The sequence below is a fragment of the Zingiber officinale genome, chromosome 1A (assembly GCF_018446385.1).
Source record: "Zingiber officinale cultivar Zhangliang chromosome 1A, Zo_v1.1, whole genome shotgun sequence".
NCBI classification, from domain to species: Eukaryota; Viridiplantae; Streptophyta; class Magnoliopsida; order Zingiberales; family Zingiberaceae; genus Zingiber; species Zingiber officinale.
In genome coordinates this window covers 189,691,753-189,713,620 of record NC_055987.1, presented here as the reverse complement: position 1 = coordinate 189,713,620, position 21,868 = coordinate 189,691,753, and the positions used below count along the sequence as shown (strand labels likewise).

The 21,868-nt window shown below is 42.0% G+C and overlaps 1 protein-coding gene and 1 long non-coding RNA gene across 3 annotated transcripts; one reads left to right on the top strand and one right to left on the bottom strand.

Moving 5' to 3' along the window:
* Positions 1-2,462: 2,462 nt before the first annotated feature.
* On the top strand, positions 2,463-7,159 carry LOC122038810. 2 transcript variants are annotated; one of them, XR_006127943.1, is made up of 7 exons: positions 2,463-2,797; positions 2,865-2,957; positions 3,562-3,740; positions 5,551-5,751; positions 5,851-6,144; positions 6,294-6,623; positions 6,746-7,159. It is a non-coding gene; the product is annotated as an uncharacterized LOC122038810 (long non-coding RNA). The 2 variants fall into 2 exon arrangements; XR_006127942.1 differs by having other exon boundaries at positions 2,463-2,957.
* A 1,255-nt stretch (positions 7,160-8,414) lies between these two features.
* On the bottom strand, positions 8,415-9,882 carry LOC122038809. Its single transcript, XM_042598751.1, has one exon. It carries the CDS (start codon positions 9,712-9,714, stop codon positions 8,590-8,592), a length of 1,125 nt encoding a protein of 374 aa, XP_042454685.1. The 5' UTR covers positions 9,715-9,882; the 3' UTR covers positions 8,415-8,589.
* Positions 9,883-21,868: the final 11,986 nt, after the last annotated feature.

Sequence of the window (21,868 nt, the reverse complement as noted above, 5' to 3'; positions counted from 1 at the left end):
GTCCGACCCACCTCACAATTGACTAGTAATAAGTTTGGTCGAGGGAAAGGTCAAACTCTTTACTCTATACGATCCTCTCTACACACGACAACATGCTTATATATCCGTTCGATCATAAACTGAACGGGTTTATACGCCCGATCGAACAAAAGGTCCACTGGGCCTAAGATACTTAGCTTCATATTGTTGCATGTATATATTTCCAGCACGCACAAGATATCATATTACTTCTCAAATAGACTTCCAGCAAATAAATTTCTAGCACACTCAAGGCATTATATTATTCTTTGAACGGATTTCTAATAGCATTCAATGCATAATAAAGTACCTTAATGCGAAGATAGGCATAAAGACAACCGACTTTATAGGCCGATCGAGATATACTTAGCTGACAACATGAGCAGAGAATCCTTCTAACATGTTAGAATAACAACTATATGCTAGAGAATATTATACTGAAACCTTCTTCAATGATTATGGTATCTTTTATGAGCCAACCATTTATTACAGCATATTCCTTTAACGGTTTCGACAACGACATAAGCTATAAATAATAAAAGAGGTATACATATAGTTAAATGAAGGATTCCTCGGATAATTATTGCACGTTATCTAGGTTGTACACTTTTCATTATCTAACAACCTCATGATTGCGAAGGTTATGAGAGATGGTATATAAAGGGGTCCTCTCCGTTGGCGAGATACGTTCTCTGAACATCTGAAGCTTACACTCGCACGCACGTTTTCTACTATTTTTCATTCATCTGTTCAGATTTGTAGTGACTTAAACGTCGGAGAGCCTTCGTCAGGGACTCCTTCCTGATTTTTGGATGCTGACGTTTGTTGGCTCGTCTCCATGTACACAAGATCAGGAAAAAACTTCTCTACAGAGTAAAAGATCTTCTCTTAACCAACAACTAAGTCATCATTTCCAATCTACCATCTTCATGGTTTCAGACAGAATCTGCTAGCCTTTTTGGTATGCTTGTTTGGCTTGTCCAAACTAAATGCCCCAAGCAAGGGATGCCACTTGAGGTGAGGTTTGTTAATTAGCCATAGGTAAGTGCAGAGTTGTAAATGAATCTAAAGTTTATGAATAAATTTGATCTGCTATTTAGTAAGAACTTATTTACGTTTGCTCAATAGTTCAATTAAACGAAGAAGTTAGAATAACTCGTTAAAGTGTGTGTGGGTTCATCTTTACCAAATAAGTTTGAATATCTGAAAGTCGGAGTCACTTGGCTTATTTACTGGCCTAGGCGAGTGAAAGATTTGCGAGCATGCATGGGATTAGATCTGGATTTTTGGACGCCAAAGTTGACGGCACAATATAACAGCGACCACGAATAGATCTCCTCTTCATAAATTGAAGGACAACCAGACGTGGAAATGGAATTGGAAGTCACCTAAAGTCAGACAGACTCAATGCAGAATTTATTGTCCGAAAGGGACGGCAACTGCTAGGCACAGGCCGACTCCAAAGAGTCGAGTGTCGATCATTTTGTTTCTTAATATTTAAATAAACACGTAATTGGATTCCAATAACGAATACTCCTTAATTATTGGCTGCCCTGTCCTGCCCTGCCCTACCATGTGTGCATCCCTTGCTTGAAGTCGCCGCTGGTTCAGTTCCGTGCTTTTCGCCTTCCCCACACTTTGTCGGGTGCTCAGCACTTGCCCGTTTCCACTGTGCATCTCTCCTCATCCATTAAGAGTCAAATAAGGAGGCGAGGCAAGTGAAGTGACACGCCGGCCTATTAATTTTCTATAGGACAAGATTTCGCTGTCCTAATTCTTTTCATTGGAGAAAATTTGATATAGTGCATTTTATACAGTTCAGTATTGTAGATCCACCACCGTATATACTAATATACTATAGATAAATCATGAAAAATATTTTATTTTAGTACAACGACCTTTCTATAAGAGAGATTGAAGATATTTTGATAATAGACACCAAAACCTATAGAAGCAAAAAAAAAAAAAAAAAAACATTCATGCAGATATGTGTCAATCCTTGAAGTTCTTAATTCTTCTTTATTGAAGCTAGTTAGTGGTGTAGTGTGACCGGAAGCTTCCTATTAAAGATTACAGATTTGGATCAAGGGATTCAATTTCAAATTCAGATAATAATATGAATTTAAACTGGAACATTAACGTTCCAATTAATTGATAATTAATTAAAGTGGAACCATCGCTATTCAAAATGGATGGCTCATTTGACTCGACTGCCCATTATCGCATTTAAGGGGAAGAAATCTCACCTAACAAAATAATCTTAATTGGGAAGAAATACATTATTTATAACCTGATAACATAATAAATTATTTCTTGGTTTGTTTGGGCCATCGCGGCCTAACCGTCTTGAGCCCAGGAACGGCCCATTGACACGTTTCACTAAATAATAATTTTTTAAAATAAATATTTAATAGAAAAAAAAAATAAAGTATATTGAGGTGCAGTGAAATTTTATCGCGGCGGTTTTCTTTGAGTTCGCCGCCGTCCGTTTGTCCCACCGTTCCGAAACCCTTGAGCTAAGACCCCGTCTTTTAGATCTCAAGATGTTAATCACGAGAAAGGAGAGTTTGGAGTAGAACAATCGACCGGAAGGATAAGGAAGCGGCCGCATTGACGGCGGATTCGGCGCGAGAAGAGCCATTCGAAACTACCAAACGCTGCAGCATCTCCGAGAAACAATTGCGTAGTCTTCTCTCTTCGGTCTTCTCCGGTTGTCTCGCGTCTGTATCAGCTCTCGCTCTTGCAGGACGGACCAGGGGAGGATTTACGTCGAGGCACGGTAGGGGTGCCCCAAATAGTTATTTTTACCAAAATTTCGAGTTCGTAGTTCCCATTCCTCACCTCAGGTCGCTGCCTAACGGTGATTGATCCTCGATTCCGGCGGATCAACTGCACTTGATCGGCTCCTCTTCTGTGGGCTGCGGCCGGGAATTAATTCGGTAATTCCTCCTGACTCCCTTGCTCGCTGTGCCATCATTACATTTGCAATCCTCCATGGTGGAACAAGATCATTGCATTCTGCTTCATATAAATAAATTCAGGGACTAGATTCTTTAATGGTTACACATGAATTATTATCTCTCACCACACTGAGTGAACTATCAAAATCTTTTTCCACGGTAATTATTGCTTGTTTCTCCATCTAATTAAAATCATATGTCAAAATTAAATTTGATATATTTCAATGTTCTTGCATAATAGTGTAGTTGATTTTCCACTTTTTAAAGTGGTCCAGTGCAAAATCGAACCGTAGTTATTTTTGTAAATGCACTGTAGTTGGAAATCTAACCGTGAATACTTGAGTGACAATTGAGCGTCCGTCCTTCCACTGTACCATAACTCCGGGGGCTTTTAGACATAATAAATGTTATGCATGCGACGCTTTAATTAACCACATAGATCTCAAGCACCGACTAAATTTTATATTTGATAAATTTTAATTTTTTCTTGTATTTTGCTTGTATAGCTTCTTGAACTATGTATACTAGCTACTTTTGGTGAATTAGATTTTCTTGTTTGAAAAATTATATTTTATTATTTCAGTGCCCTGCCAAGGAGAGAATGCTAGTTCCGCCAACTGAGGGAGGCGATCCTGCCCATTCCAGGACACAACTGTCCATTGTAAACCTAGATAGGAGGCTCTAATTTCTTTTTTGCAAGAGTTCTTGAGTCATTTCTTCCCTGCGTCAATATCATTCCTGTTCATTTCCAACATGACAGAGGTATTTTTCATTTGTCAAGTTAGGCTATACATTTTTCTTTTTATTGCATGTTTGACTCTAATATGACTTAGTTGATTTGATAGAGAAAATGTTGCAGTTATTTAAGATTATTTCAGCTTAAAGGCACGCTTTAATCAGATTTTGAATATGAGTAATGAACAATGAACATGACTAGTCCTTATTGTCTCACTTGTTCAGATATATACATCCTCTTCATTTGTAACCTGTCTTCCACTAGATTGCTCTTCTACCACCAATGTTGGACTTGAGACTTGGGTAGAAGTATCTGGCAAGAGATGGACCTTGGCATCTCACCTTTATTTTTGAAACTTTTTTGTGTGGTCAATTTGGAATGCCGATAATCAACTCAATATTTTTACACTATATGAGGGGGTAGATCATGTGTTTGAATAGCTTAATCTACCAGTAAGGGAAGGACGGCAGATATATCTCACATTTTGAATGTGTTGAAATTACTCTAACTTGTCACCTATTTTCAACTATATTTTATCAATTTTTAATCTTAATCTAAAACACACACCTTCCTTATATGATTGATTATTTATATTTGGCTTTTTCACTCTTTTGACTTAATGTACATTTGGGTAAAGTCATTATGCTTTAAACTGTGCCTTTTCCACTTCTCACTAAAAAGGAACTCATTTCATGTCTTTATTAACATGCAAATGATTTCATGACTTTGCTAACCCTCATATGTGCTCATGTTCCTCAAGATGGGCGTGAAGATTAAATGGACTCTCTTCTCAGCTTGTTTCTCCTATCTTCTCATCCAACCAATCACCAAATCCACTAACCTATTGTATTTTATTCTTTAAAATTAAAACATTTTTTTTTACTTTTTACTTTCTCATCTCTGCTTCTACTTGCTGTGCCAATGTGCTTAAAGACACCTTCTTGCAATGTAGCACCTTGAAAACTTTCGTTGATCATCTGTACCGTGAATCTTGTGCTTAAAATTTACCTGAGGATCTGAACTTGTAGCTACTTCCCAATCTATCTAAGAACTCTTTTTTTTTCTAGTAAGCATCATTTTGGAATTGTCGAAGTGCTAGTAGTTGTGTAGCCATATCTTGTCAATCTTGTTCAGGATTCAGAGGAGCAGTATATTTCTTTTCTCAAAAGGTCTGTTCTTAAAGCAGTGAGAGCTCGTGTCCTCTGTAGGAGAAAGTTGTTCTCTAATGTGTGTATCAAGTATCAATGACGTGATGCACCAAAGATAGAGATCTTCTAGCTTATGTACAGTGAAGGTTGATAACCTTTCAAACAAGTGCACAGCACATAGATTATTAGCAAAGGGATATTAGGACCGGTATGGGAAGTTTTGGTAAAATAAGGCAGAAAGCATGATCGGTATGTCTAGATGACAACTTTGTTCTTACTAAAGCAATGCAAATGAACTGAATTTTTATAGCCACCTAGATATCAAAAATGCTAACAAAGGATTTAGTTCCAGTCATACTGCAGACACATAATGCCATCGAATGTGGTAATGGAAACAGTTTAAATGGGTAAATGCCCACTTTGCAACCATTCTTCTGGTTCTATTAATTGAATCCACATTCTAATGCGTTATGGGAGGGAGAATTAAAGAATTAATGTGAAAAAAATTGTCGAGTTGTTTGTTCACATCATGTACATATCTTTACTCAATTGTGTGCTTGCTTTAGATTTGTAAACTTTAAGTTTGCTGCTTATACTCTGGAGAAACTATACATTGAGCTTGGTCCCCCGGCTCACCTCTTTGCTATCTCTACCAACTCTATGATTTTCTTTTAAACTACTTCTACAGTATTGGGTCAGTCAAGGAAACAAGTGGTGTGATTTCTGCAAGATATATATCTCCAACAATCCTCTGAGCATAAGAACCCATGAGCTTGGTCAGCGTCACAAGGACAATGCCACAAAGAAGCTTGCTACTGTGAGAAAGGAGAGTGCTGCAAAGGAGAAGCAACTAAAAGCAGCTGCACGAGCTCTTAAGGATATTGAAGCAGTATGCTTCTTTTGAACCATAAGCATTGTTGCTAAGTTTCTCTCACGCTTGGTAGGAACACTTGATTTGATTGATCTTTTACCTCAATCTGCCTTGCAGAAAGCAAAACAAAGTTATCAGAAGGATTTGGCTTCTTTGGGTAGAACTGGCCCTTCCACTGGACTGGAGCCTAACGAGAAAAATACAGATAAGTCTCAATGTTCATCTGTAACTAAAAGCGGTAACTTCTTAATCTTTTTTTTTTTACTTTCTTACTCGTGAACCTAGTATATTATTTTCCAGTATGCTATCGCTTTGGGAGGTAGATTTGCATCTCTCCAACAATCATTTGGATTCATCACTCATGCATTTTCATGGGCAATCGTTGGTTTCCTCCACATCTGACTCTTCTGGGTATGGGAGGAACGACAAAACCTGTTCAATAACCTTCTAATTAGTTTGAGCCCATCGTTAATTCGTTATGTCAAGTCTGTCAATGATGTCCGATAACATGAAAGTATTTGTTTAATGCATTTATAATGTCGATTATTTACATTGTTCAGGATACGGGATTGCATCCAATTCCAAAGGTGGTCCATCCCCAGGGAGGGTCGTTTCCACACTTCTGAACCCCACAAGAGCAGTTAAAGGTGCAGCATCTTCCATCGCTGTTAATAAAAGAAAGAAGGATGATGGAAAAGCAAAGGTGATAACCAAGGAGGAAGCAGAGGCTCTGAAAACAAGGGAGGCTGCAAGGAAAAGAATGGAAGAGAGGGAGAAGCCATTCATGGGCCTCTACAAGTCATACTAGTTTTGCAAATGTGTGCATGCGATGGGAATCTTAGTTTCGGCTCATTTGGCATGAAAGTAACAACTACAAATCCATCCAACAGGTATTTCACCTAACGAATGCCGGTGGAGATTCTGTTTTAGAATATCACACAGTCAATTTACATTACATGTGATGTATTAATCAGATAATTATGTAAGTTAAAGACACTTGTTGGTTGTTCAGATATCATCGTCGCCTTCAGTTGGATGCGTTGGAGCTGTTCTTCTGTCGGTGAGCTGCGGAAGATGAACAACACCCATTCTACACTTGTTCACATTGCTGCAACCCAAACCGGCTGCTGCTTGTTGGGTCACTCTTGTTCTTTAATATAATGGCAACCACCGCATGCGAGAAGAGGCTGGCTTGTCACCGACCAGAGGACTTGGCGATCGAAAATTCAGATTTCTCTCAATTGTTCATCATTCAACTTTGAATATACCTTCAAGTTCAACATGCCAACTTCGACCACTATCAATCTACCATCCGTGCAATAAATGGTTTGCCCTGTATTTAGTTTTTTATTTTATTTTAATTCCTGTGTTGATGTTTAGTGATTGAGTGGAGCAAAATGTCATAATTTATTCACTAGTTCGATCTCCTGAACAGTGCAAACTATTTCGACTATTTATTAACGTAAGTCCCTGGTATCAATCAATTCAAGAAAACCTCTTGGTGGCTCAAGAAGTTCTTCACTGGTTATGGCAAAAGTTAATCCCCGAAAAGTTTGTAATTGCTTTTTCTTATTAAGCAATAAAAAATAAATCACGAAGATGCATGCTTCCTTCGTTCTCCTTTTTGTCCTTGGCAAGCCCTTCAATGGCTTTGACTTTTATACGAAAGTTGCTGGGAAAAGGTGTAGTTCCCGTACCCAAAATAGCAATCTCTCTTCCACGTTAATGCATCGTGATCGATCACTGTGCCGACCGGATTGGACTTCCCACCAAAAAGCTCTGGGCAAACAGCGGCAGAATTGTTTGGAAAAGCCGTGCAGACGCCGAGAAGGCACATGGAAACGCTCTGCAACCGGAAGCGCTGATGTCAAGTCAATAAAAGCTCACTGAAACATGGTCACTGTAGCCGAACACTGGCCAGCTCTGAGCTGTGTGGAACTATCTGACACTCTATGCGCTTCTGCTCCCGCTCGTCCTCGATTAACCTTGACACTTCATCCGCATTTATGTTCATTTATCACGCCGATGGCTAAATTCTGCTTTAGCAGGGCTTGCGGGAGGTGCAAAATAAATGCTTTCTTTTGTGCCAGGATAGATTTCTTGAGGTCGAAGGAAAGTTGCATCGACCAACCTTGTTGAATGCTCGTGTTCAATTCTCCCATTTCAGTAACATTTTCTAGCAACAATGAATGAAGGCGCTTGGATGGGAATAAATTAAATGGTTTTTTATAAGTATTATCAGATTCATTTTAAAAATTTGGAGAGTAGTAAAGTCTTGCTAGAGTTGGATAATAACTGCTTCTCGAATTGTAACTCAGATTCTGTCGGTGTGCACTGGTAGTTTTAAGACGGCAGTGGTGCCATGAAGCGAACAAACCATGAGTGTTACGCTTCTCCCCACTGATAGGTTGCCTGTCGTCCGAGGCCAGGAGAAACAGGTCGAAAATTGTCAAATTCAAAGACTCCTTGTAGATGTTACGTTTCACTAGTGGCTGGCACGTGAGGCAACGAGAGCGAGGTTGAGAAGCATGGAATTCAAAGAAGGTGGCTTGGAGGTAGTGAAACCGCTCAATGCCCCATGAGCGTACAATAGAGGGGATTATTAATCGTTGTTGATCACGAAAAACAATAACAAAAGAGTAGAATTGTCCGTTTTTGGAGGTCTCTATCGATAGTACTAGTTGAGGTCGAACGGACAGACATATTTTTTCATTGATTTCATAGTTTACGAGGATTGAGATCAGATTCGACTGGAAGTCAAAGCCTTACGGTGCATGATCACACTACATTCGATCAATGGGGACTTGCCAATTTCTTGTTGTGGGGTAGAGTTGCGATTTGGGTTGATGGAAGTCGTCACTGGCGGGCGAACCCCTTCGTAATGCTGAGCAAGGCCGGGTTGAAGCGCAGGCAGCCGAAGAAGCTCTGGCGGTACGGCAGCGCCGTCTTCCTCCTGTGCTCCTCCGCCGCCGGCCGGTTGGTCGAGTAGTGCATCTGGTGTGAAAACGAGCTCGCCGTCCTAATCGACCCGCTGCCGTCCGTCGACGACCGGAAGCTCGAATTCTTCGAGTCCAGCTTCTCCGAGTACTCGACTCTGTTGTTCAGCGACGGCAACAGAGTGTACTTGCGCAGCGGGTCCTTGCTCCGGTTCCCGGTGGCGCGACCCTCGGACGCGCTGCGGAACAGGAGCAAGTCCTTCAACCGCCACTTCTTGCTTCCGTTTCCGTTCTTTAGCGGAGCCGCCGGAGCGTCGGAGGAAGGGGAATTGGGAGTCATCGTCGACTTGAAGAACCTCCCTACTCCTCTAAGCGGAGAGAGCGATCTCGACCCCTTGCGACTCCTTGAGAAAGACGAAGGGGGGAGGGAATCGGGTGGTGGCGCCTTCTCCCTCTCCCTCCCTCGCTCTCTTGTAGCTTCCACCATCGCGGCGGCAAAGGGGTCGCACTCTTCCTGCGCCTCCACTCTGCCCCGGTGACGGGGCGACCACAGACCCCTCGAGGAGGACGGGGAGGAGGCCCTGCTGCTCCCGTCGTCCGTGGACGCCTGGAGGCGCAAGCGGGGAGGGAGCTTCAGCGGTCGAATCTTTCCTTCCTCGAAGAGCTCGTCGGCGGCGGTCAGTGCCGGCAGGTCGTCTTTGTCAAGGTGTCCGCTGAAGTCGAAGGAGAACTCGTAGGCGCCATCAAAGGCGAATTCTCCGTCTTCCTTTGCTTCGCAGGACTTGGGGGTGCCAGGCTTCTCCTCCCAGTGGAAGGGCACGCCTGACGAGGCGGGAGGAGGAGGAGGGGAACGGGTGGAGGCGACGGCGTCGAAGTGTGCGTAGAGGAGGGAGGCGCGGGTGGGGCTGGCGGGAGCGCTGGTGTAGTGGCGGAAGAAGTCGAACGGTTTGCCGGAGTGGTGTTTGGGGCTCGACGGCGCGCTCACGTACGGCGTGGTGCAAGCGCTGTCCAAATGGAAATCCGGCGCCGACACGACAACCTCCATCTCTGATCTCTTCCCCCGCTCGCTGTGTTTGGTGTAGCCTCTTTAGCGCGCAGGGGCCTTAAATGAAGAAAGGGCAGGAGAACACCCAGGCTTCTGTTTACCAAAGAGGAAAAGACAAGAAATCTCACATTGGATTTTATGGTCGGTAGCTAAATTTTGGGCCGCCATCTAAGCTTTCAGAACTCTACCCTGTACATCTTATGGTGCACTTAGCATCGTGTTATAATTTTTCATTTTTTAATTTCCTTCACTTTAAATAACAATGTAACTTAAACTCTAAATCTTAAATATCAAATCTCAAAATCTAAACCTTAAACACTAACCAAATAATAATAATAATAAAATATTTGTACTCACAAAGTGGACACCATCTATACAAGAAAGATACTTGCACATCTTTACATGGATCACTATGGACGACATTTGAGCCCCACGGGGTTATCTCGGCTGGTAAAGGTGTGGAAGTTTGCCACTGAGAACATGGGTTCGAGTTCGCAGGGCAACGGGGATTTATTCCCTATCCCTGTGCAAAAAGTCTCGGCCCACTGCGTACTTGCCACCGAGCTACCGTGATTTACCTCCCTCGTGATGACCCTGGGCAGGGTGCGGCGGGGGCCCTGAGGGCGAGGGTTTCGCCTTTTGCCACTATGGACGACATTTGACATAAATAATATAACACAGTTAACATCTAATTTTTTATTTCACTCTCTCATTTACATATAACAATTCTTTTCTCTCATTTAATAGTATGTAAGGTGATGTTGATTTCTATAAACCAACATCAATGTGGTACTAATTTGTAAAAATTAATACCAATGTGGTATGGATGACGCTGACGCTACCAAACTAGCACTATCCATCTTAGTGTTGGTTTATAAAAATCAACACCAAGATGATGTTGGATTGTAGAAATCAATACCAAGATGGTGTTAGTAGTGCTGATACCACCAAACTATCACCATTCACCTTGGTGTTGGAACCACCTTGGTGCTAGTATTTCAAAATCAGCACCATCCACCTTGTGTTGGTTTGTAAAAACTAGCACCACCAAACCATCGCTATTCGCCTTAGTGCTAGTGGTGCCGACACCACCTTAGTGCTAATATTTAAAAACTAGCACCATCCACCTTGTGCTGATTATTTAAAAATCAGTACCACCAACGCTAAGGTGGTGTTGATAGTGTAGGACCGTTGGGCCGGTTAGAAGGGTTGGTAAATAACCTGTCAATTAAAAACAAACAACCCTTCCTCGAACGATTAAGCTAACATTTGTAAAATGAATTAAGCAGATAAATAAAAGCATAAAAGAAAAGACGAGGCACCAGATGTTTACTTGGTTACAACCGATGTGGTTATTAATCCAAGGAAGATTAAGCTCAAAAACTCCTTCAGGCGGAGAAGCCTCTTACAGCGTTTAGGCACAGAAAACAGAAGCTTAACTACAACTAAAGCATACAAGTGTTTGGAAATAGAATGATCGTGATTGTTTTAAAAGCTTCTGGACCAAGGCTATATTTATAGCCTTGGTCGGGGTGCCTGGAAGGGTTCCGGGCGCCCTGGGGGGGGGTGATAAAATTTATCCCCCAACGGTTGGATCGAGTCAAAGCTCGATCCTGGGAAAAAGTCACTTCCGGGCGCCTCGGACAGCTCCGGGCGCCCCGGACAGTTCCAGGCGCCCCGGACAGTTCCGGGCGCCCCGGAGCCAAAAGTCAACCCAGTTGACTTTTGGTCCGTGCTCTCTTCTCCGGTTCAGCTCGCCTCTGGTCCGGGTCTTTCTGCTCCGGCTCCGCTTGCTTGGGCGATCTTTGACATCCGGAATAGGGCTCACCCGAACCCATCTTCCGGTCTTCTCGAGCGTGCTTCCCTCCGGCTTCTTGTCCCTCAGAATTACCGCGTGCCGCTTCTCGTCCACCAGCATACTCATCCGCAGACTTCGTCCCTCGGTCGCACCCCGTGCCGACCTTCGCGCTAGCTGCGTCTCTTGCTCCCCGAGCAATCTTTCGCTCCGGCTTTCGTACCTCGGAACCACCGGGCACACTTCCTTCTCGTCCGCCGGTGTACTCTTTCGCAGCACCTCGCCCCTCGGACGCACCGCGTGTCGTCCTTCTCGCTAGCTGTGTCTTCTTCTCGAGTACCTGTGCTCCTAAGCTCCTGCACACTTAGACATCAGGTTAGAAACAACGCAGGACCTAACTTAACTTGTTGATCACACCAAAACAACCTTGGGGTTCCAACAGATGGTATTGATATCACCAAACCAGCACTATCTACCTTGGTGTTGGGTTGTAAAAACCAACACCACCTTAGTACTAAATTTTACAAATCAACACCAATGTAGTGTTGATTTTTACAAACTAACATCAAGGTGGATAATGCTGGGTTGGTGGTGCAAGCACCACTAGCACTACCTTGTGCTGGTTTTGATTTGTAGAAATCAGTACCACCTTACATGTAATCAAAAGAGAGAAGAAAGTTCGGCGTGACCGAGCATAACCTCCCCCATGTCTTGGTCATTTGCACTAATGGCTAGTAGTCACCCATGATTTACCTCCTCCGTGTTGACCTAGGGACGGGTTGGCGGGGACGCTGGGGGCGAGCGAATCGTCTTTTGCCACAAAAGAGAGAAGAAAGTTATTGCATACAAATGAGAAAGAGAAATAAAAAATAAAGTTTTGACCATGTTAAATTGCCCAGTCGGATGTTGCCTAAAGCTGCTCACATAAAGGCGTGTAAGGTATATATGTATATATACACATGAGGGTGTTACGCTCAGTGTGTGTGCCTATCTACACGCTTGAGGGCACTTGACTACATGGCAAGTGGCAGTCAACCCTAGCACATGGGTGTTAGGATCTTGGGATGGCTAGAGAGGGGGGGTGTGAATAGGCTCCACTAAAAGCTCAATCAATTCCTCACAAAAGCTTGTTAGCACAGCGGAAATAAATAAAAATAAAACTGATGCAAGGAAAGAAGCACAACCCATAGCTTACACAAGTATGTACGAGGTTCGGGGATAACTTGCCCTTACTCCTCGGCGTGTCCGTAAGGTGGACGATCCCTTGATTGTTCGGTAGATCACACCCCGGACAAATTCCGGCTAAATGTTTCTCCTTCTCGGTGGAGTAACCTCTCCACAAAGATCACAAAATAGATTTGAAAGTGAAGCACAATTACTTACAGAGTTCAGTGGCTAAAGGATTGAACAAATGAACTTACAGCCACGAAGTAAAAATGCAAAGACAGAAGGAATCAGCCAAGAGCTCAACAACACACACAACCTCTTGATCGACAGAGAGTTTTTCCAGAACCTTAGCAAACATCTCTTCTTCCTTCTTCTTATTCTGCTTTCTCACTGTCTGAATCACTGTCACCTGTGTCGAATCGTTGCAACCAACTCAGACGTCGCCAATCACTCTTGCTTCTCATCTAGTTCTCTGAACTCACACCAATACCATCCATGGTCTTCACTGGTGTCTCTGAGCTCGAACCAATGAGCAAGAGTCCAACTGATCGCGGCCAGTGAACGTTGAAGCCCGAATTGCATCACTTGCAGTGAAATACAGCATAAAGGCCACTTGTTCTTATTCTTCTGATGGAGCTTCATTTGAAATTAACCAATGGCACGATACCTGTAACCTGTAACTTAAAAATCTCACAGCAGATGATTTGATCAGGTGAATAGAAGTGAATCAGAAAAAATCAGAGAAGCAGCAGAAACAAACGATAAGTTGTGGATCGGTCAACAGACCGATCCATAGCTCTCTGGACCGATCAGGACTCATCCTGATCGGTCCGGGAAGAGTCTGATCGGTCTGTGGACCGATCAGCCTATGGGTGGATCGGTCCACAGACCGATCCCCCCTTTCGCTTTGAGTCCCAGCGTTTCTGATCGCTCCTTTCTGATCGGTCTGTAGACCGATCAGATAACCCACATAATGCTTCTGTGTGGTCCCGGACCGATCAGATAACCCATAGAGATTTCTGTGGGTCACCGATCGGTCACGAGACCGATCGGTGACTCATGGATCGGTCTGGCGACCGATCTAGACAACCAGAGTATCGTCAACAGACCGATCCAATGTCCTGTGTTAGGTTTCGAGCCTCCCGCCCTAAACTAGCCTTGGTCCGAGAACGAGCTACAAGCCCTCTCGACTTCGCGAGAACGAGCTGTCGAGCCCTCTCCGACTTCGTCCAGAGAACGAGCTACCGAGCCCTCTCTGACCTAGTCCGGAGAACGAGCTACCGAGCCCTCTCCGACTTCATTCGGTCCAGAGAACGAGCTACCGAGCCCTCTCTGACCTAGTCCGGAGAACGAGCTGCCGAGCCCTCTCCGACTTCGTCCGGTCCAGAGAACGAGCTACCGAGCCCTCTCTTACCTAGTCCGGAGAACGAACTGCCGAGCCCTCTCCGACTTCGTCCGGTCCAGAGAACGAGCTACCGAGCCCTCTCTGACCTAGTCCGGAGAACGAGCTGCCGAGCCCTCTCCGACTTCGCGTGCCAAGTATCCGTACTTGGACTTTTCCTCTCCTCATGATCAACCTTGATCATCAATCAGTCTGAGTTTAATTAATATCTGATACAAACTTAAATCAGTGTCAACATCAAAACAACAACCAGGTCAGACTGTATCAACAATGGGTAGGTTCCTTTAGGTGCGCATACAGGTGCTCACCAAGGCACACACAACATAATAGATCTTTATATCCTTGTTATCCTACTCATCCATCTATAGGCAACCCATGAACAACTATTGTGGCCTCCACGGGTAACTGGCGCAGTTGTTTCATGTAAAGAGGTTGTTGCCAATATGTTTGAGGTAGATTCTGAATGGGTTTGGAATAGCTCGCTAGTTACCTCAACCCCTCCTTGCATGTGCTATTGTTGCTGGATGAAGCCCCTCATAATTTATTTCTCTTTCAGACAGGGGGTGTCCTGGTAGGATCGTCGAGGTGATGGTCTCACCTTTTTACTACCAATGAACACTGATCTTATCCGGAATCTGAGTCAGACAAAGGCCGGCTGAGATGGCGTCAGTGTTGACGAATAGGCGACTTGGACACACCTAGTGTATGTGCTCCGGAAATACGAACCCCCATGTACTGGTGGTACTTAGACTCTGTGCACACTCCGACAAGCACACAGAACGTTAGAGACCAGAAACTAGGGAAAAAGTCCCTCGCGTAGGCTCTCCGATTCTCAAGTCAGGTACTATTTCCCCAGAAGAACAGTGTACGAAGGAAAAAGAACTGTAGAAGACGAGTGCGAATGTGCGCGTGCCTGTTCAAGGGAGAGGACCTTCCTTTTTATATGACAATGCGTACCTCTAGAGTCTGACCGATGTCAGAGAATGTTGAGTGTCAGGGCCTGTCAGGTGATGGAGAACACGTTGTGCCCTCTCATTGGTTAAAAGAAGGTTCCATTTTCAGATGATAGCAGATCATTGGAATATTCCCTAACATATGACAGTTATTCCCTGACAGGAGGTTACAATTCATTGATATTGTTGTCGCCTAGTGCTTTATGTCCCGCCCGGGTTTAGCTATGGACAACTTGGGATGACCGTTCGGGTGTGACACCTGGCTCGAGTCTTAATGAGGGGGACAAGCTGTGGCGAGGGTCCCATCTTTCACGTTTGGGTCACTGAAGGGTCGACCGGGAGCTCTCTTACTGAAAGTACCATGCCTGGCTATGCGGACCGAGTTGAGTAAACCCGACCAGCCAAGGCAGGTCATGCATTACTCTAGATTGCATCTTATATCTCAGATCTAGGACCTTGATCTGTCTGTACTCGATCGAGAATAATGCGGCTGATGACGTCAGACGGTCTAACTCCTTCTTTCCCCTTCTAATTGCTGATTGCTACGATCCTTTAACTTCTGACTACCACGCTCCCTTGACTTTCGACTGCTTGACCTTATCATATTCCACCTTTATGCACCGTATCAAACACCTACTAATAAACCCCTACTGTGATTTTTTTTTTTAAAAGCTCACTTTCGAGTGTTGATAAATCATATTTAAACAAAATCTCATCTCTCAATTTTCAAATCCTAAACCCTAAATTTAAAAAATATTGAATCAATTTGTCATATTTTTTATTTATTATTATTTATTTATTTTGACTTGTGGTTAAATTAATTTTAAAATTTTATTTGTGAAATTTAGATGTGAATAGTTGAATTATAGTATTAAATCTAAAAAAAATTTAAAATATTTTTGTTTAAAGAGCTCACAAAGTGTGCGGCGCAAGGGTGCGGTATATTCAATAATTACGGGTGTGGGGTTGGATGAACTTTATAATTGTGAATTGTCTTAGCAGCAATGGAATTGTCAAAGTGCACGTGAAGTCTTGTAGAATGCATGTTTTAATTTCAAGCATGTAGTGTTTTTAGTGGCCACACTTTGGCTTGCTCATGTTCATAATATCTCATATTCATAATATCATGAAAAATATCTAATATTAACCGTTTTGATAGAACTAACCCGACCCAAAAACTCAAGTTATTTTGATTCCCAAGTGTAGAAACAACCAAATAGCTTCTCTTGTCTAGTGATGAGAGTTGATTGAGTTAGATTATTGTTCTATAGTTAGAAGATAATGATAGTATTTTATGGAGATATTTAGATAGGAAAAATGATTCATGATCTAGAAGATGGACCTTCAAAATTGACATTTGTGAGAAAAAAAAATAGTTAATCATCATATAGACACCAAGGTTAAATGAGTATATTCAAAGTTTAGTCAAATGTACACATCACTTGAGTTAGCAATACTATCAAAATTTATTACTTTTCTACAATCAACAACATCATACTTGAGCATTCGTATTACTTGTTGTTTGTCACGTCACCTAAAAACTCTATAATCAAGTAAAATAACTTTAAAATTTTAAATTGAGGTAGAATTTTAGTGGAAAATTGATATTATTTATAATTTACGACTTATATGAAATTATGTGAGATTAAGCATTTACATCCGTAAATGTCAAATGCATGACATGAAATTTATTCTAGCCACGAAATAATTTTATTTATATATGCATTTATTGACTAAACATTCTAAAACCTACCACATACAACAAATACATATGTATTATGTTTAAAAGTTATTCATAACAAGAAATTATTAAAAATATATATAATTAAATGTAAAGTCTTAGAATTATAATATGCTAAAGAATTCTCAAAATAATTTTAAAGCGAGTCAGAAGCCCATCTTACTCTTAAAAGGCCTGACAAAGTGGGCTACATCAAAAATTATAGTTTGACAGTTCACAAGTCCCAAGCCCATCATACTCTTAATTCTCTGAGGTAATCAGTAATCAGATTGAATGACAAAGGTGCTAAGGTATCCCTTAGCTGAGGCCTCTTGCATGAGAAGCAATTACCGGATCAGAGAGATAGAAAGGGAGTGAGTTTCATCAACATGAGAACTTGTTTTTCAGTAGAACAAGCCAACAAATTTTAACATCATGAAGAGCTAACACTACGAGAAATATAATGATTAGCGACCAACATTTTGATTGCTAATCGTACTAAGCAACTGAAATATTCGGTCACAAAAATTTCCATCTCGAATTCATTTAGCGACGAAATTTTGAGTTATGTAGATAAGGAATTTTGAATTCCGCCGCTAAATTAGCAATGGATTTTAATTTTCGCCACTAAGTATAACTATGAAAATTAAAATATGTTAAAATTTGACAACGGATATTAAAATCAATCACTAAGTTTAGTGACGAAAATTAAACTCTATCACCAAATTTAACAACCAAAATAAAATTTCATCTCTATATTACTCACGAAAACTAAAATTAGTTCTAATTTAACGATGGAAATTTCAACAGTACCTCTTCTTCGGTTGAACAATTTAAATTATGTTACTTGTTTACATCCAAATTTTAATATAACATTCACGATACACATTTAACATTCAGATATATTCAAACTATTCATGATACATTCATGTTTACATTACAAACATCTACGATACATTCAATATTCACAAACTTACATTCAACATTCACAAACACATTCATTTATCAAGAAAACAACATTCATGATTAACAACAAAGCACATATAGTTAAAAAAAACAAGATAAAAAAATAATATAATTATCACTTCCATCACAAAAACAAGGCACATATAGTTTAAATCCATCACTTCACATCCCATCTCAAATCTCAAAAACTGGTACATCCATCGCCATCACATCTCATCATCCCATCCCGCATCAAATATAATACAATAGCTTATTATAAAAACAAACATATGATTTAAACTATACTACATTTTCTATTTTGAAACAATCCTACTTACATGTGAATCTAAAGTTAAAACTACTTATCAGAAGAATGCATAAACTGATAAACACAAATTTAACATGCTTTAAAAAAATACATACCTTAATGATATAATATAATATCAAATTTAGTTATTCAAGTGCCAACCTTTTATCTATATTGTTTCTAACAAGATATAATACCATTGGAACTACAAATAATATCAAAATTAATATAATCATTTTGCATATTTTATGAGTGATAAACCAAAAAACTAAATTGAAGGTCAATATACCTTAGAAGAACCGTTGTTATCATGAACTACTTATTAGTAGTGTTCGGGTCATGAGTCTCTTGTAAGTTAAAACCATTCGGTGTTAGAAAATTTGGACTCCATCGAGACATGAATTCTTACATTTGTCACTCTACTATAGTTGATCCTGTCTGCGGTGGAGATGACACGTTGGACAGGTCACATTGCTGTTGACTTGGAGAATACCTCGAACAGGAGAAAAGGTTGTGAACTAGAGTGAAAAGGGGCTCCGAGTGCCTTCTTTCTGTCTGCGCACATGAAAGAGATATCCCATAGAACGTTAGAGCTAGAACTAAGGAAGAGGTCCCTAGTGTAGGTCCTCCGATGCTCAAGTTAGTAAGGTGGCCGAGCAAAAAATGGAGAAGACCAACAGTAAAATGTGGGTGCGTGATTCAAAGTTGGTTTCAAATGTATTGCGTACCTCGCTAGTGGAGAGGACCTTTCCTTTTTATATCACCTTTTATAACCTCTGTAATAATGAGTGATAAGGAATATTGGCTGTTAGAAACTGTCGGTGAATGGAAGGTATACAGTTTGGAAGATATGTAGTCACTCTTCGAGGAATCTTCCATTAACAGTGTCTAAACCATTTTTTATAACTTACGTCATTAATGAGGTGGTTGGGAGAATATGTTGTGTAACGACCCGGCCCCTCGACCCCTTGGGCGGCCACACTAGCGGCCCAACTGGCGGCCTAACCTTGGTCCCTTGGGCGGCCACAATGGCGGCCCAACTGGTGACCCCTTATGTCGTCAACCGACGACCCTTCGACCGTGCCGTTACTCACAAGGACTTCCCACCCCTGGCCAGTGGATTTTTGTCTTCCCCAGGATTCGAACTCTAGATCTCCAGGATAAATACTAGATTTTATGAATCCTGGTAGCCAAGTGAGTGGCACGCCCCAGAGGAGTCTCTGTCTGAAGAAATTTCGGCAGCATCTCCCCTGTACGACGGACAATCTGAAACTTTCTACATCGCCCTCTGGGCCACATATACCTCGGCCAACACGGCCGGAACAATAACAATAATATAAACAATCACCCACGCAGTTAATAATTTAACAAACTGTAACAGTGATAATATGACTTAAAAATAACCCTACTCAACTACGCCCATAAAGCACAAAACCGATGTCCTACTCCACTACGCTCATAAATCTCAAATCCGACGATAAAATCAACTTACCTCTTCTGCCGTCTAGGCAGGCATGTAGTAAAACAAATCCAATAAAATTCATAGGCAATATGAATCCATACAAGATCCAAATGTATCAACACAAACAAGTCCAAACATAGTCTAAAACAAGAAAGACTAAAAGTTCAACACGACGTCCTCGTGGACTGCAGGGGACTAGTGACTGGAACTCTCCTGATAGCATCAACCTGAAAATAGTAAATATCCACGGGGTGAGTTAACTCCTCAGCGGGTAACAACTGATATACATAGTAAGGAAATAACATCTAACACTAATCATGCATACAGTCTCCTGACGTAATAAAGGTAAATGTAAACTGAAATAATTAAATAGGAGAATACTGTACTAACCAGGACCTGGTACAAGGATAAACAGTCCGAGAGGTATAGAAATCCTGTATGCATGTCAAGCATGAGCATCCAACCAATATGCAACAAATAAATGCAGCAAACACAATCACAAGAAATAAATGCATCAATGCGTATGATGCCTATGACATATCCTGATAACCCCTACTCTCCAGTCAGCCGTCTCACATATGATGGTGAGACCGAGTGGGTAGGGCTGTGACAACTGTGCACTCTGTCATCACTACTCCTGATGAGTGACCGAGTGGACGGGATGCTGTCGGAGTACACCTATTCTACTACCCCAAATCATAAATGGGGGAGCTCAATGCTCTCATCTCCCGGTACATGATGACGGGGAGGGATCCCTGTCCTGCTACAACGTTGCGTCACACTAACCCATAAGTGGACCAACGGAGCCCTTGACAGAGCACCTGCTGCAACACACCCTGCCTGAATATACCACTAACCCATGAGTGGTCGTGTGTGCAGATACATGTAACTGGCGATGTGCTCAACAATAATGGAGTCGACAATCGCACAACATGCAATCATGCGAATGGTGCATGACACTAAGCATGGCAAAATTACTGAGCAGCATAGCAATAATCCAGATACACGTAAAATGTGTACCATCGGGAAGTGTATCAAATCAAAGTACACGGACCAGATAAAGTATCAAAAACCCTAGGTCCTGAACATGATAAATAACATGGTTGTGTCACTACCTCTATAAATAAACATAATCAGGTAAACACTAGCATGATATGCAAAATCAATAAACAAGCAAGCATGTAACAGGTCAGGTAGTGATCAACCGAAAACAGATAACAAAACACAATCATTGCTATATGTTATAAACATTACTATGCATATCACATGACATAAAGTCAAAGTACCCGCCTCCAAGCGAAAAGTCCAATCTGTCCAAATATGACGTCGAGATGCTCGTCTCCCGTAAAAACCCTAAGTCACAAATAAATAAATATAATTTATTTAGCTACAATTTACATAAATAGCTAAATAAATTCTTAAGAACTATTTAGGGCAAAACCCTAAACCAACCCACTAACCATATAATCCAAATTCACTACAAAATGTATCACGATCCTACACTTTACCTCAAATCACAGTCGCTGATTGCTGCTGATCATTTACTGCTGGAATGAGGGCTGCCGGAATAGGGGCAACTGCTGGAAACTGTGACCGGAGTTACTGCTGTCTCAGTTTTGTTGCCATCACTACCCAAGAACAAACAACAACACAAGATTACCTTCAAAATCAGTGATCCACTAAACCCTACACCTGCAGACCAGGTCAGAAGGGAAATCAAGAGTGAAATCAAGTGTCACAACCAACTCACCTTGTTGGCTCGGCAGTAAGGAACTAGGGCAGAGGGGGTTCCGGCAGAAACAAAGGAGAGGAACCTAGGGCACGTAAGTTCGACAGCTGGTGGGAGGAACTCGGGCTGCCGGCGGTGGAAGGGATTCGGCTAGGGCAAAGAGACGGCGGCGCATTGCAGATCTAGGGCACGACAACGATTGACTCACAATGGTGCGACCTCAAGTGGCGGCAGTGACGTTGGCTGTGATCAGCGTCGTCGCCCGGCGAGGAGGAAGAGATGGGGGTCTCGGCGAAGAGGAGGAGGCGGCCAATACCGGCGCGACGCTAGGGCACACACACACTGATCGGCACCAGAAGAGAAGAGAGGGGTGTTGGAGCAATCTTGCTCAAGACATTACTCATTGTTGATGTTTGATTAAATAAGTTTAAGTTAGGCATTAATTATGATCTAACATAAGTATTGAGTAAGCAGATATGAAGAGAAGACCAAGTATGAAGACTTGGCAAGGAAAATTCCGGAGGTACGATCTATTGGCAAAATAGAGACTTAGCATGACAAAGCCAACGGTAGCCCTTGAAGGCAAGCGCAAGGATGAGGAGTCATGGAGACGGAAGCATCCTAAGGGCGCAAGGCTGAGGGAAGGTGCTTGGAGGCATGAAGTCTAAGCTAAG